The following is a 15872-nucleotide window of genomic DNA, read 5'->3' on the forward strand; positions in this document are numbered from 1 at the left end:
ACGCGCCTCCAAGGCCTTTCCCCAGGGTGCCTGGTTTATGACAGCGACGGATGTAAGGCAGAGCTGCCCAGCATCCTCGGGGAGGCCAGGCCTCTGGTCTTGGAGAGGCCCACCTCTGCCCCACTTCTGGTAGTAACTTTAGGGAAACCCAAAGGAAAAGTACCAAAATCAGCTCCTCATTTGTGGAGGTTTGGGATTAAATAAAACAAAACAACCAAACAGTAGCAAAAGGCATTGGTACTCTACAGACACATATGTCCTCTGGAGATGAGAATACACAGGTGTGCGTATGTAAAGCTGTTTCCAGTCAGCCAGGTGGAGCCGCTCGACGGCTTCGCCATTTGTGCAAAGGCTAGTGAGTCCTTCCCCACCTCTTACGGCTGCTGGGATAATTTCAGGTTTCACTGGCCTCTCTTTTTGCGAAGTGTTTGGTGCCAACTTGTGCTCATTCTTCTCCTCCTCACTTTTTTAAAACAACAATTCCGAAGTTAAGGAAACAATCATTTTTCCCTCTGCTTTCTCTCAGCATCTCTCTGTAGGCTTTTTCCGGCATTGGGAACCAGGAGTTATAGGAGGAAGGAGGGACAGGGGTCAAAGAAGGAAGGGGGACAGAAATCAGAATTAAACGAAAGTTGGACGGGATGAACAGGGAAGCTTTTTGTTTTGTTTTATTTCTGGTTTTCCTTTTTCTTAAAAAAAATTAAATAAAGTTCTCATTATTTCCCCAATATACACTGAACGAGTTTTCATGCAAAGCAGCGGTCACAGAGGCAGAGCCGCGCTCAGTCGTGCCTCTCAGCTTGAAGAGCCATCTCCTCTGGGTCCTGGCGTCCCTCTCGTCCTCGCCGCGGGGAGATGGGGCGGATGACACCCCCGGTCTCTCCCTGCAGGAACAGGCTGTGACGGAACTTGGCTGGCGTGGGGAGAGGGGTCCTCCCCTCTCCCCGAGAGGGGGTCTCAGGGGACAGCAAGCGCCGGGGCCTGATCCCCTTCACTTGTCCTTCCTTCTGAGATGCCCGGTGTGACAGCTTTCACGGGTCCCTCTTCCCAGGAACAAGAGACTCCATCGCTCAGCTCTCAATGGACATGGCGTTTATGAGCTGTTCCACCTTGTATGCCAGCCGCTGTCGCCGGGCCTGCTCGTCCTGCTGGAGTGCCCCAATGAGCTGAGGAACAAAAGCAAAGTGGGGGGGCAGACTCAGCATGGAAGAGGCCATTTTCCAGAATCCTATATCCTTCTATCTGCCTTTCCATTCTGCCCTAATGAATATAACCGTAAATAATGTAAATGATTAATTGAATGTATGTATGTACATATCTAAAGTATTTAAAACGACATTTAGCATATAGCAAGTGCTATGTGTTAGCTATTATTATTACTACGATTATGTTCAGGTACAGTGCTAATGCATGACTTATGAATTCTCTGGAGCTGTCCTCTTCAGGATCTAGTCATGTCCACCTGTCTGTCTGAAATGTAACTGACAGCATCTGCCCAACTGCAAAGAAGAGTGTGATTCATTGTTTAAGAATGGATGAAATTAATCGTACACTTTGAACTGAAAAACAATTACATTTTTTTTTTTTTAACTTTTTGTTTTTTTTTTTTTTGCGGTACGCGGGCCTCTCACTGTTGTGGCCTCTCCCGTTGCGGAGCACAGGCTCCGGACGCGCAGGCTCAGCGGCCATGGCTCACGGGCCCAGCTGCTCCGCGGCATGTGGGATGTTCCCGGACCGGGGCACGAACCCGTGTCCCCTGCATCGGCAGGCGGACTCTCAACCACTGCGCCACCAGGGAAGCCCAACAATTACATTATTAAATAAAGGCGTTACGTATTGCATGAACAATGAAGGCAAGACAGTGGAAGGTGTAAGAAAGCACTGAATGAATCAGGAGAGGATAGGTTGCCTTCTAAAAGCACGGTGATGACTTTTTGACTCCGTGAATGTGTTTTCTGAATTACCCTCCGTTGCTGTTATTAAAGGATGGAGCCCTGCTGTTTGTTTAACCTGCTTTGCCCCCGGAGTGCGTCCTTCCCGGGGCCCTGACTCACCTCTTCGCTGTACTTGCTGACGTAGGAGTAGATCTCATTGAGGGCGCTCAGCATGTTGAACTCCACGGCGTGCAGGCGGGATTGCTCGGCGAGGTAGGCGTTCATGTCCTGGTCACTGATGGCGGGGAGCTTGGCGATGTCTGCGTAGTATCTGCCATACAGAGGACAGGCTCCTTGGTGGGGACTCAGCAAAGACTGCCTATACCTACCCTGGCCCCAGAACCCTTGAGACCACAGTTGTCCCCGACTGCTCCTGCTTCCCTACTTCTCTTCTGACGAAGCTTCCTCTGGCCTCTTCCCTCAAGCTGAGGTTGGGGCCTGGAGGCTGGTTTTCCCTAAGGTTGGGGCCTGGAGACTGGTTCTCCCTAACTACTAACTTTCCAGGGTAGTTAAAAGCCCAGACTCTGACCAGGCTCCTTGTATTCAAATTCCAGCTCTGCTACCTGCTAGCTGTGTGACCTTGGGTAAGTTATTTTGCCTCTCTGTGTTTCAGTTTCCTCCTCAGTAAAATGGGGATGATAATAAAACCTACTTTACCACTCTGCTGGATACTTTAGTGAGGTGATACATACGACATCTTTATCACAGTGCTGGGTGCTTAGCATGTGCTCAGTAAATGGTAATTAGAATGCTAATGAGCTGACCTGAAGGGTACAAAGCTTCCCTTTCTTCCCCCAGCAGGAACTTTGGACAAGAGAGAAAAAGGTGATCATGAGGTCCCAAAGGCACCACAAACATGGTTTTGAGTCCTGGGTCAGTGAAGCCCAGAGGAAGGAATGCAGCAGGCATTCGGGGCCACGGGCCGGTCCTGAGGGCGCTACTGACCTTTCCACCCAGCTCTTGTAGCTGGGGATGTCCTTGGCATAGAGCAGCTTGTTGGAAGGGGAGTCCTTGCCCAGCCGGTGCTCTGACGTTGAGCAAGAGTCCATGAAGGTCTGGGCCACCACAGAGAGGCAGGCGTCCGTGATGCTGCCCTTGTGGATGTCAAAGACAAACTGGGGGTTCTTGATCACGTTCACCCAGAAGCGCAGAGGGAGGCTGTAGGAAACAGCAGAGCAGAGTCTCAGGGCTGTACCTTGGCCGTGCCCCATGCTGTTCACTAACATTCCTCCCTCCCCCACAATTCTCTCTCGAAGGGCAAGAGAATGAAGTCACAGAAAACTGGTCCAGCCTGGGCTGCCAATTTAGGCTAAGCTGTTACTGATGCTGGGAGAAAAGGAGAGGCACTATTGCACCCTAATGGGGTGCTGACCCTGTTCTCTAACAACTGAGAGGTGGGCGTGGGTGGCTTCGTTCCCTCATGGAGGTCTTTTCCAAAGGCCTCTGTGTCCCCAGGGAAGCCCAAGTACAGAGGGCTGCACAGTTTTCCCAGAGGTTCAAACAAAGCCCCCAGGCTACCAGAGTCCCTTCCCAATGCCTGTGGCCATTATCCAGAAGGATGCAGTGGCAGCCCCAGCACGGGCTCCGAGTGGGCACAGAGGGCGCCACCTGTGCTCCCCACCCAGCCCGGCTGCCCAGCCGCTTCCCAGGGCTGGCCGGGCCTGGCTGGGCTGAGGAATGGGCTCCCCTGGGGGCAGCTCTTTCACGACTCTCCCCGGGGCCGTCTCGGATCTGGTCAGGGGCAGAGGAAGAAGAGGAGGCCATTGTTGGCATGCTGGGAATGACTCACTAGGACTCCGAGTTTTTCCCACCCCAAGAGGAACTGATCAGTCGTTAGGAGAGTTCTTTCTGCAACTTGGGAATTTATAATCGGAGGAGAATGCTTTTTCTCTGCTCCTTAGGCCATAAGGAGGATAAGCCCATTTACTCCCCTTCAAAACCAGAACAGCTGCTGTTTCTGCTGCCTTTTCCAACTTGGCCCTCTCCTCCAGCTGCCTGCAGGCCCTTAACTCTTTTGGATCCTCTGTGGAATGAGCCCTGTCCCCGGCTTGTCCGGCCTGACATGTTTCAGCCATCCAACCTACCTCCCCCGTCTCCTTCATTTTCTCTTGATTCTCCTGGACCCCAAACTTTCCCAAATGTCTCAGTTCATGCCAAGTCTTGGGAAAGATCAGCTGTGCCCACTCCAAGTCCTTCCATTATGATTTCTGCTTATCCTTCCAAATGCAACGGGACCACTCACTTTCCTTAACCTGGAGGGAGTGGCCTGGGCTGAGAGGTGACTCCTCTCTTCTACCTCCCCTTCCCCCGGCAGCTTTGGAAGCTTCTAATAGTCTTTCCTGGGACATTAGGGACCTGAGGTCTGGCTAAGGGGACTCTCCCCACCACAACTCCAGAGTCTGCTCTCCAGGGTATGACTTGGGCCTGGCCAGAAACAAAGGGCACAGAGATGGGGAAAATCCAGAACGTTCTCTTGATTCCCTTGAAATTGCCACTCCCAGCGCTGGACTGAGGATCTGCCTAAGCAAAGGGAACAGCCATGGACCCGGCCCTGGGAATGCAGATGAATGAAAGGCCTGTCCCAGTGACGTGCACTGGAGGCTCCTCACCCCACGACCACCAGAGCCTCTTCATTTCACTCCACTGTGATCAAAGCTGCAGACTTTGGAGCGCTTGGCAACCACAACACCCCGGAAAAGAAGGAATATATGGGGTTCGGGGTTGGGTTTTTCCAAAGTGTTTTGCTGGTTGCTAGGACTTTTGATTCCCAAATAACAGCCGGGGCCCATCTGTGCCGGCTCTGTTTTCCGAGGAGATGGCTGACTCCAGACAGCTGTGTGGGCTGCCTGCCCAACCCAAATGCCTGGACCCCCTCTCTCCCCTCTCTGTGCTCTCTTCCTGAAGGAAGGCTTTTACGCCGGCTCTTGGCCAGGCCCTTTGTGACCTGAAAGTCGGTCTTCAGTGTGGTCTATGGTCCAGGTTCAAAACCCAGGAGAGAAACGTCTTGCGTGAAGAGCCGCAGGAGCTGTTTCTCCCAGTGCTGGGTTTGGCTGCGGAGGTTACCTTAGGGGAGACAGTCACGCCTGCAGGACGTCCTGCCTGCTGCTTCCTGAAAGCCATGGCGCCGGGGTAATCACTTGGCCTTAAGGGATCACGTTTGCAATGACAACCTCGTAGTTGGTGGGCTCAAGTCTACAGCAGGTGCAAGCTCTCTCCCAGCACTGGCCAACTTCCCCAGGGTCTAAGTTTCATTCAGGGCTTCCCCATTTCAGGAAGCGCCTTAGGTTCTGCCGTGCTTAGAATGCCCCACAACGCCTGTCTGTGAAGCTCTGCTGCTAGGTCTCAGACGTGGCTCTTTGTGTAGGTTCCTCCAGCTCCCTTTCCTAAGAACCAGAAGTTAGGGAGGACGAAGCATGTCCCGGAGAAGGCTCTGAGCCTGGAAGGGCAGAGCTCTGTCCTGGTGCCAGGCTCTATGCCCGGCAGGGCCCACTTGGCACCTGGGGACCACATCTGCTCTGCGGAGCATATGTTTGTCCCAGGAGCCTTGGATTACTCAGCCACAGCAGAGAACAGGCTCCGCCCATCTCCCTGGTCCCTGCTAGTTCTCACGCCCCGCAGCTTGCAGCCTCGCCAGGCTGCAGCTCTCCCTGGGCTCCCCAGGGGGTTACCAGTTGCTCTTCCAGGTGTGCCGCACATCTGTGTCGTGGATGCTGTGTCTGTCCGCCTGCTCATCCAGGAAATCGAACATGTACTTGATGGCCAGGGGGAGAGCGCTGCCCCGGTGCACGGTGCTGAACAAGGTCTCAAACAAGTCATCCACGAACTTCTGCAGCGTGCCCTGGAGGAGGGGTGGTGGGAAAGTATGAGGTGGGGGAGGGGGACGGGCAGCAGGTGGGCAGACCAGATGGTGCCTTGGACCGATCCTGCCTTGGAGATTTGTCTGCAACGCCAGGCTGTGCAGAGTGTGGTGGGAGTGGGGGTGGGGGTGGGTGTTAGGCAGGTGGGAGGGACTGAATGGGCTGCAGATTCCTGGCCAGAACCTCCTCCAACCTGCGGCCACATGCCACATTTCTGCTTGTGTCCGTGGCAGGCGGGTGTGGGTGTGGGGAGTCTGACTGAAGACAGCAAATGCTCTGAGCCCAGGCTTCCAACGGGGAATGAAGGGCACAGGCCGGTACAAGAACAAAATGGAGGGCTGGACCTTTCCAGCGGGAACAGGGCAGGACTGCAGAGGGTCTCACAGGAAGGTGTGAAGGGCCCACCATGTGAGTGGCCAGGGATAAGCAGTGTCTGGAGTGGGGACTGGGTGAAGGGTCCAGGTCCAAGAACGCTGAGACACAGCCCTGATCACAGGGCCTTGGAGGGTACCTGGGGCAGGGACAAGGCTGGGCCTGGGGCCCACAGTTTGCTCGTTCAAAAATCACCTCTGAAGGTCAGGAAAATGTCCAACCTTTGGGTGTCTCTTTGTTGGTCTCTTATTAGCATATTAGGCAAAGCAAAATTTGAGACGCATGGTCTGATGGTGTATTTCTGTGGCACTTCAGGGAGCAAATCTGAGATGCCACTGTATTAGAATTTCAGCCACATTTTTGTGGGGTCAGTGGGGGACAGTACTGGCAAACACGGGCTGGATGATTGCTATGCATATATAGGCAAACTTTTCTCTGCTAGGGAGGCTAGAACACAGCTTTAGATCATAGCTTCCAGCACTGCCGCTGCCTCGCTTCCATGAGCATCTGGGGTTAGATGAGATGGGATGGGGAAAGGGAAGCCTTCTCTTGGATACCAGAAGGACCAGGCCTTCACGCTTTTCCTCCCACTGTGGCCAGAAAGTGGGTAGAAAAGACACTGATGGAGGAAGCTGGCATATCTGTCCATCTAATACCAAAAAAAAACCCCAATGATTTCCTAAGGGGTGTAGGGGCCTGAGGTGAGACCGTCGATCCTCTGAGGAGTAATGGCGGTCCTATAGGGTGAGCTAGGAGGAAAGATGTCACTGTGATTTTTGCCAAAGGGTAGAGAACAGCAGAGGCCTGATCTCCTGGGAAGCCTGCCCCAGACCTGGACCTCCTTGTCCAAATGCATTACCTTGAAGGACAGACTCCATGCTGTCCTTCCTATGCTGTGGGCTGGGTGGGGGGTAGGACACACCTCTGAGGAGGCCTTCCCTGGGCTGGGCAGGGCAGGGCAGGAATTACCTTGGTGGCCAATAGCCGGGTCAGGTAGATCTCGGACACCATTTTGCTGCCCCGGTCACCCTCCTTCTGGTCCCCATGGTCGTGATTCTTCACCAGATGCCACACCTTGACCCCACTCTCCAGGTCTGGGGTGATCATGGGGGCCCGAGACCGCAGGCTGTCGGGACTGCCTGTGTACCTGAAGGAGGAGTCTGAGGAGAAGGGGGCAGCGGAGGCTGTGAGCGACTAATTGCATCATCCTGGCTTGTAGAATCCTTCTAGAATCCCTGCCCACCTGCTGCACTCACTCAGAATAAACCAGTTTCAATTGGAAGGGGACCCTTGGCGTTTCATATTTGGTGGGTTATTTTATCGATTCTTGGTTGGCATGAGAACAGCCTGAAATCTTTTTGTCAAAAGAGGACCTAGAAATTCTGTGAGCTGGAGTGGCCCTTGGGAATTTGGGAGTTCCGCATTCCCGGATGCTTCCAGCAAAGAACAATCAATAGGGAAAATGTCAACCAGATATTCTCATAGAGGCTTTAATAAAAGTCTGGATACTAAGGGCTGTGAGTGGAAATGCTCCCTCTCGGGAGTCGACGAGCTCCTTCTTACTTGGGGCCCAGAATATAGAGTTGTCTGAGCCCCTTTTGGAGCTGCCAGCTTCAGTCCTGAGGTGTCCTTTAGCTGGACAGCCCAAAGCCTAGTGCTATACAGAACCAGAGGAAACAGAGTCAGAGAGAGTGAAACACCACAACCTCATTGCCCAGAGGGCACTGGGGGCCCTAGCACTCCTCAGGGGTGGAAGGGCTAGAATGGCCAATTGACTGCCCAAATTGGGACATGACTGAGAGCTAAAGGGGGCACTGTTAATAATTCAGTCAGGACGATAGCATAAACTGGGACTGGGTTATGTGAACCCCCCCATCCAAGAGCCTCCCTGGGTGTGGGCCCTTCAAACTGCTTTATCAGACCTGGGCTCTCAAAGGAGAGGTGCCGGGTACCACCTGCTGCCACAGCTCTGAGGAGACAGGCTGCTCCGAGGATGACTGGTCCAGGGAGAAAGGGAAGCCTTTGACTGCAGGCTGGCAGCAGCACGGGGCTCCTGCTGTCAGAAGGGACGGTGAGTAGCCCCTGGGGGTCACAGAAGACTCCACTGGCTGCCCAGGCTACCTTTCTGGTCCTCACCGTATCTGCTGATGGACGTCCGGGAGATGCTGGCAGAGGCAGGGATGTTGTAGGAGGAGGTCTGTTTGGGGACCAGAGCCACCACCGATCTGTCTGATACCTGAGAAGGGTATGAGAGATACAGTTCAGGTGAATGTTGGTATCTTGAGGAATAAAACTGTCAAGTACTTCTAGAAAGCTATGGAATGGGTTTAGGTAGAGCGTAAGGAGATCAGAAATGCTACAAATAACAATTCCTGCTTTTCAGTATGGTAGCTACTAGCCACCTGTGGCTATTGGGCTCTTGCAATCCAATCAGTCCAAAGGGAGATGCCCTGTAAGTGTCTGAGCTCAGGTACACTATAAATATACAATACACACTGGATTTCAATGACTTAGGATGAATAAAAGTATACAAACTGTCTCATTAATAATGTTCATATTGATTACATTCAAATGACAATTATTTTAGTTCAGTTGTGTTAAATAAAACATTAACATTACATTCATCTGCTTATTTTTACTTTTTAAATGTGACTAGTAAAAGATGTAAAGTTATATGTGTGGCTTGCATTGTATTTCTATTAGAGGGAGCTAGCGTAGCCCAGCCTGCCTTGAGCTCTGTGAGTTACATACAACTATCCCCATTTTTGAGATGAGGAACTGAAGCATTGAGAAGCTAAACGACACCTTCAAGTTCGCACAGCTAACACACGATAGAGTCAAAATTTGTCGCCCGGACTGTCAGGCTCCAGAGCACATGTTCTCCTCATTGCATCCTAATTTGGGATTTTATTTCAAGACACACTGGTCTGAAGCCCATTTTCCCTTTTGGTTCTGATTTCTTTCTGGCCTGGGTCCTATAATGGCCCAGTCACCAGCAAGAAAGAAGGTGTCTTGCCTGTAACCTGTGAGGTTGCCCAGGCTCAGCACCCAGCCTGCAGGGAAAGGGCTGATAAATGAGGAGCCATATTGAAGACATTTGGGGCCATTTGCATTTAAGGTTACCCTCCATCCAATAAAAACAGAGAATCCCCAGAATTGTGGCGATCCAATTAAACCCCTAATGCAGAGGGAATAAAACAGCTATGATAATGTTATGGGCCATAAAACATTCCTATTAAACCATTTTTTACTTTAACAATTTTTATGAACTTTATAAGTTTGATTTATGGCTGCACCAGTCGTAAAACCATCTTTCTGGGTCTTAAATTGTCAGTCCCTCTCTCCCACCAAAAAAAAAAATTAAATGTTGGGAAGTCAAACTGTAAGTGAACATTAGCACTAACGAGATTCCCCGATAGCCAGTTTTAGTAGTGCTGTTTAATTTCACCCTCCCTATAAATCTGCGGGAACCCGGGAAGTTTTTAAAAATCTCTTTGTTAATTAAGATTATGCAGATTTTTCTCCTGTAGGGGCTCCAAGGACCTTTGACTCCTGGGAGGGTAACAAGAGGTTGATGCTTTGACTTGATGGCATAAAGCTGCAGGGTCCAGGGCTCTTCACAGTTGCCAATGCGTAGTTACTTCCCAGTTGGGGCGGCTCCCCAGATTGCAGGCAGCTTGTACCATCAGCACTAGGTCTGTAAAGGAGGTGGGGGGGGCTCCCCTGGCAGCGCAGTGGTTGAGAGTCCACCTGCCGATGCAGGGGACACGGGTTCGTGCCCCGGTCCGGGAGGATCCTACATGTCGCAGAGCAGCTGGGCCCGTGAGCCATGGCCGCTGAGCCTGCGTGTCCGGAGCCTGTGCTCCGCAACGGGAGAGGCCACAACAGTGAGAGGCCCGCGTACCGCAAAAAAAAAAAAAAAAAAAAAAAAAAAAAGTAGGAGGAACTCCCCACCTAGGACTTTCAGGAACTCTCTTTGCAATTGAAATGATACACGAAAGCCTGGCAGGAGCAAGGGTTTATTCTCCCAGGGAGAACAGATTATGTTATCATTTATGGCTTGTCGTCACCTAAAGGGAGATTCACAAGGTGACTGGAATGACCACAGTTCAACTGAATTCCAGGTCTCATCACTAAATCTCCCTTGTCCTTAGTCTCCAGTCTTTCTCTTGACCAACAGGTGATGCAAACCCGTGGGCAAGATGCCTGGCTGGGTCTGACCTTGCCTCTGCACTTCGTAGCTACATGACTTCGGGAAAGTCACTTAACCTCTCTGCACCTCAGTTGTCTCATGTGTCAAAGGGGATAATAATCGAGTCTAGGTTTGTTGCGAGGATTAAAGGCATTAGGACACGTAGAGGCTGGGAGCAGTGGTGCCTGGCGCCCAGTGACACTCAGTAACTGCTGGTATTACTGTTGCTACTATGAACATCATCATCATCATTGTCTCCCAAAGGGAAGAATAATCCCTCTTGTCCCCTGTCACTCAGGGCTAGCGTGTGGGAAGAGCCTTGCACAAAGTAAAGCTCGGTAAATATTTGAGGAATGAATGAATACATGAATGATAAATGACATCGGGGAATTCAAAGTGCTTTGTAAGATGAGCACTGTTAGAACAGAATATTCCATTCTTCTGATTGGGAGTCATAGGACAGACAGACCAGTAACAAGCATTAGAGCACCAAAGACAGGAGAGCGGCCCCATTCCTGCCCTGGAGAAACTAACAATTTGGGGGCATAATGCTCATTTCTTTTGCACTTTCTTCTTCGGTTCTAATTGGTTCATTAAAACTGTTCTACGAAGCCCAGTGTGAAGTGGGGTTGGGGGCTGGGGTGGAATCAACAGAGTGATTATAGCTACTATGGAGTGGTATATACATCCTGGTATACCTCACCTGTGGTTTCTCATACTTCCAACCACCTTCACAATTTGGGGTCATATCTCCATTCACTGATGAGGAACCCAAGGTTTAGGGAGATTAAAGTCACATCACCAGTGAATGGGGAAGCAGGGGTTTAAATAGAACTCACAAATTCTTTTCTCTGCCCACTATACCACACTTACTCCATTTAGGGAGGGGGTCCAGGCAGAGTGTCAGCATGGGAAATGCAGGCCAGTAAGGGGGATGGAGCCTGGAAGGGAGCATTTTGGGGTTTCCCCAGTGCCCCTCTCTTTCCTCTGTGCCCCAAGAGGCTCCCAGGCAGGTCCTGCTGACTGTTAGGACCCCCAGCCTCCTGGTCGTTGGCAACTCAGTGCTTAAGAACCCAGCCTGCCAGCCCCTCCGCACCCTCCCCGTGTGAGGCAGGGACAGAGGATGATGTTATTAACCAGGCAATCCCACAGGGTCCTGCTGCCCAAGGCGCTTCCTCTGGTTGGTTTAATTTCCCTCACTGTCGCTCATCTCCAGCTTCTATTTTAGTATGTTTTTCGAATCCCAACCAGCCTACCCGTGCTTAATCTTACAGAGACCCCCAGCTGTGAGTGGTTACCATGAGAAGCAAGAGGGGGTGAGAGTAGATACCTCTCGGGATCTTTTGTTCTTTTGCTGAGTTTTTTTTTTTTTTTGACTGTTCCATTCAATGTGTCTGCCTGTGTGCTAAACACTCTACCTACTATATTCAATCTATTCCTCACAACTTTATGGGGCAGGGATCACCATTAACTCCATTTTAGAGATGAGAAGAATGAGAGCTTAAGCAACTTCCCCAGGGACACCAGCTAGTAAGTGGCAGAATATAAGACCCAAGTCCCTGCTTCGTTGCAGGTGAGACGTGTAAGCCGCGTTAGTAAGAAAGCAAAGAGAAAGCAGCAGGAGACTATGCAGCTGTCTGTGAAAGATGCTATGTTTCTGCAGGCGAAGAGCTACACTCTGTACAGGATAGGAATGTCCAGCCCAACCCCACACCAGTTCAGTCAGTTTCTCAGGGTGAGTCTAGACACTCGTGTTTTCGACAGCTTCCCCCAGTAATTCTAATCAGCAGCTGTGGCTGAGAATCACTGCTCTAGACTCAGGCAGGAGGTGGAGAGGGGAGAGAAGAGAACCCTTTTAGGGCTTTGAGGGCCTTAGAGCAAACCTTAGAAGGAGGGGACATTCTGGGAGGGCAGGGGTCCCTGACGCAAAGCCCTGCCCTCACCTGATAGTGCATCAGCGTATTGAGCCGCTTCCAGTCACCCTCGATCTTGGTGGTGATGTCCTCGTCCTGCAGCACGACCCGGGCAATCCGGCCTTGACGCCACTCTGGGTGGAGGGGTGGTGCAGGAGCAGTGTGAGGGGCGGGGGCCGGGACTGCCCAGTCGTGGGGTCCTCTAGGGGCCTGGAAACCCCGGCTCCCTCAAGCTGGTGCAATGACAGTGTTTCAGGCGTCTGGGGCTCCGGGGGTGTCAATGCTGGCAAAAGCATGGGCCTCCCCAGAGGTGGCCACATCTGAGTGGGCAGTGTTTCAGGCACGCATTTCACCTGGCCCCTCACCTGGACGGGACCCAGTCATGCCCCGACGAGGGGCTGTCTGCGGGGCAGGGCTTCCCCCCCACACCCCTGCCATAGCCCAAATGCCCTCCTGGAAGTTGCCCTCACACTCCAAGGCCAGGTTTCCTACCCAAGTCCATGTCAACAGCCCTCGGCCGCTGGGAGTAGGGCACGTTCTTGTAGACGGCATCGAGGATCTTCTCTTTGACCTGCGTGATGGTGTCACAGTTCAACACCTTCACTGGGATCTCCGGACTGTTCTCGTTGTCAGGGTTGACGCAGTTCAGGATCTACAGGTGGCGATGGAAGAGGGACAGGATGCGAGTTGAAGGAGCCATTTGGGGGAGAGGGCGTGAGGCCCTGGAGCCTTCTCTTACCCAGGCTCCCCCTCCTCACTGGAGAAACGGGTGTCCCTCTGTCTGTGTCTCAGTTTCTCTCACCTTCTAGCCATCTGCCAATGACAGCTTGAGTCCTTCTGCCCACCTCTCTTTCTCAGAGAGACAGGACTCTACTTTCTAGCCCCTGATGGCTTAGGGGAGGCTGTCATCCTGGGTGGAGACGTCCTGGGGGATCAGGGGTGCCTCCAGGTGTTGCAAGGGCTGGCCTCCCACTTCCCCGAAGCCTCTATATTAGAGATCAGCAGACTTCTTCCCCGTCATGCTAATTTCCCCACAGCTAATGCTGAGTGATCTAGGGTAAACGCAGGCGATGCAAGCTCTTTAGGCCCACCCAATGAGATAGGGGAGGAGGGGCCCAGGCCTGTGTGTCCGCCCTTGGAACACTTGGCATGCCCCCTGGACTGGCCCCCAGGCCGGCCTCCCAGCCTCTTTATTGACCCCTCAAACTGGCTTTGTGGTGAGAAGGCAGAGCACAGATTAGAGGCAGGAGGTCCGTGCTGTCCCCTGGGCTTCCTGCCTCCTCACCAGGGTCTTGTAGTCGATCTGCTGCCGGATGAGCTTGTCCTCGCTCAGGGAGTAGCGGGCCTCGCCCGTGATGGCATCGATGGGGCCCTTCTCCATCTGCTGCTTGATGGCGCAGTACAGCATGAAGAGCGGCTCCCCCGCACACTCCTGTGGGCGGACGCAGGGCGTAGGTGGCGGGGCACCAGCCTCCTTCCCTCCCTCTCCCGACCCTATTTCTAGGCCCGCTTGGCTTTGGGGCACCCAGCCAGGTAGGTTTCTGTTCCTAAGGGGGGGTCCCCATGCAGCCCTGATGGCCAGGCTCAGAGGGGCAGCCCCCCATCTTGCTCTCAACTCCCAGTTCCTGTCTCACTCCCAGTCTCACCTTCAGGAACTTGTGCAGGAGGAAGGCAAACCAATTGGTCAGCATCTTCTCAGCCACGGACTCTGTCCTGGGGAGGCAGAAGGGATAAGGGCAGTCCTTTATGGAGGGGTCTAAGGGTGGGGGTGTGCCTAGCTTGTTGCGTGGACCAGGGTTCAAGAGAACAAGGGCATGAAAGAAGCCAGGGCTGGGGGCCAGGACACTTGTCCTGTCCCAACGCTACCAGTAATGAGAAGTGAGACCTTGGGCTAGAGGCTTCTTTCTGGACCTCAATTTCCAGCAAAAATGGAGTGGTGCTATGGGTCTGCAGACACAGGGACCAAGAATACCATCCTCTTACCCTCTTCCAGCCTCAGGGTGATGGAGTTTCTATGTCCCTTTGGGATTTCCTGCATGTCTGAATATCTGCATGTCCACAAGGTCCCTGGTACCTTCCCCTCCAAACAGAGTCAGACTGCCTGGGTTCAAATCCTGACTCTGCTGCGTACTGGCCTGTGTGATCTTGAGTAAGTCATTTCCTCTCTCTGGGTTCAGTTTCCCCATCTCTAAATGGGGATGATAATAATAATAACCATCATCATCATCATCATCATCTATCCCACAGGGTTGTTGTCAAGGTTGAATGAATTAATGTATGTAAAGTGCTAAGAATAGTGCATATACCTGCTCGCTGTCATCACTGTCCTGCGGGGTCGTGGATCCCAGACCCTCAGGTAAAGAGCAGTGTGTGCAAGTGTTTAGCTGACAGGGGATCTGCCTCTGTAAGCACCACCCCTTCGTCCTGCCCCACCCCCATCATCCCAGGCTGCAGATCTGGGGACCTGCGGAGGAACGAAGTGGCTGTGACAGACCCGCAGTGATGGGGATGCCGGAGGGGTATTTTAACTCGCTGCAAGTGGTGCAAATAATACCCTCCAGTTGCCGTAAATCCCAGGCATTTGCCAGGGCTGCTCAGCAATGCGGGCCTGGGAGAGAGTGACAATGGCAGGAGAAATTGTGGCTCTCTCCCTGGCCCCTCCCAGCACCCTCTCCCTGCATTGTGCCTGAGATTAGCTCTAATTTAAATACAACAGTTCTTAATGAGAGTTTCTAATGCTCAGATTGGCAGAATGGGGGCTCTGTACTCATAAAACAAAGCTATTCTTTCTCCCTCCTCACCCCACATGGGGTCTGGAAGCCTGAGATCTTGCAAGGAGAAGGCTGCCGGGAAGGCAGTGAAATGGAGGTGGCATATTCCAAGCCCTGCTGCCAGCTGAGCTCCAAAGCTGTGCTGGGCTCCCCAGGGCCCCCAGAGAGGGTAGGCTCAGGGATGGATGGCCAAGGTCTCTGACCCTCTTCCCTGCCAGGAAAATGGCAACCGAGGAGGGAGTGGTGGTGGATGCTGGTGATTCAGATCCAGGAAGCCGGGCACTGATGGGAGAGGCCACACCATATCTCCAGCCGGGTGCTGTCCAACAGAGCCCCTGCTATGATGGGAATGGCCTCTATCTGTGCTTCCAATATGGCGGCCACTGAGCACTTGGGATGCAGTTAGTGCAATGGAGGAATTGAATTTTACATTTTCTTTTAAATTAATGGTCACATGTGCTACTGTGTTGGACAGTGAAACTCAGGATGCACGGGGAGGGAGACTTCAAGACAGGTATTATTAGTGCCATTTTGTTCACGAGGAAACTAAACAGCAGAGTGGCCACATCACTGGCCCAAGATCACACGACTAGCAGGTAGCAGAGCCGGGGTTCAAGCTCAGATGCTCTGGGGCCTGTGCTCCTGCATCACGCTCAGCACCTGCAGACACGGCACAGCCACCCGGACTGAAGGAAGATGAGACTCTGCACTGGGAGCTGCAGGGACACAGGCCTTCCTGGGTGGGGGCGCCTTCTCGTGGGACCCACACTAACCAGCCCTGCCCTCCCCCACCGGACGTCCCTGTTTAGATGCCTCCCCGCCCCTGGCGCAGG

General features: G+C 52.7%; 1 protein-coding gene across 2 annotated transcripts in view; it reads right to left on the reverse strand.

The window, feature by feature from the left end:
- Nucleotides 1-644: 644 nt before the first annotated feature.
- PLXNA2 (plexin A2) overlaps nt 645-15872 on the reverse strand; it is a 216498-nt gene continuing 201270 nt past the window's right edge. Inside the window, exons 23-32 of one of the 2 annotated variants that reach the window (XM_060130559.1) lie at nt 13915-13981; nt 13554-13700; nt 12761-12920; nt 12299-12402; nt 8300-8399; nt 7133-7323; nt 5603-5772; nt 2880-3092; nt 2055-2205; nt 645-1166 (exon numbers count right to left, since the gene is read on the reverse strand). In XM_060130559.1, the coding sequence (XP_059986542.1) occupies nt 1071-1166; nt 2055-2205; nt 2880-3092; nt 5603-5772; nt 7133-7323; nt 8300-8399; nt 12299-12402; nt 12761-12920; nt 13554-13700; nt 13915-13981 (1399 nt within the window). In that variant the 3' untranslated portion in view covers nt 645-1070. The other variant, XM_060130565.1, reaches the window with a different exon arrangement.

This window comes from Lagenorhynchus albirostris, chromosome 2 (assembly GCF_949774975.1).
Source record: "Lagenorhynchus albirostris chromosome 2, mLagAlb1.1, whole genome shotgun sequence".
In the NCBI taxonomy this organism is placed as follows: Eukaryota; Metazoa; Chordata; class Mammalia; order Artiodactyla; family Delphinidae; genus Lagenorhynchus; species Lagenorhynchus albirostris.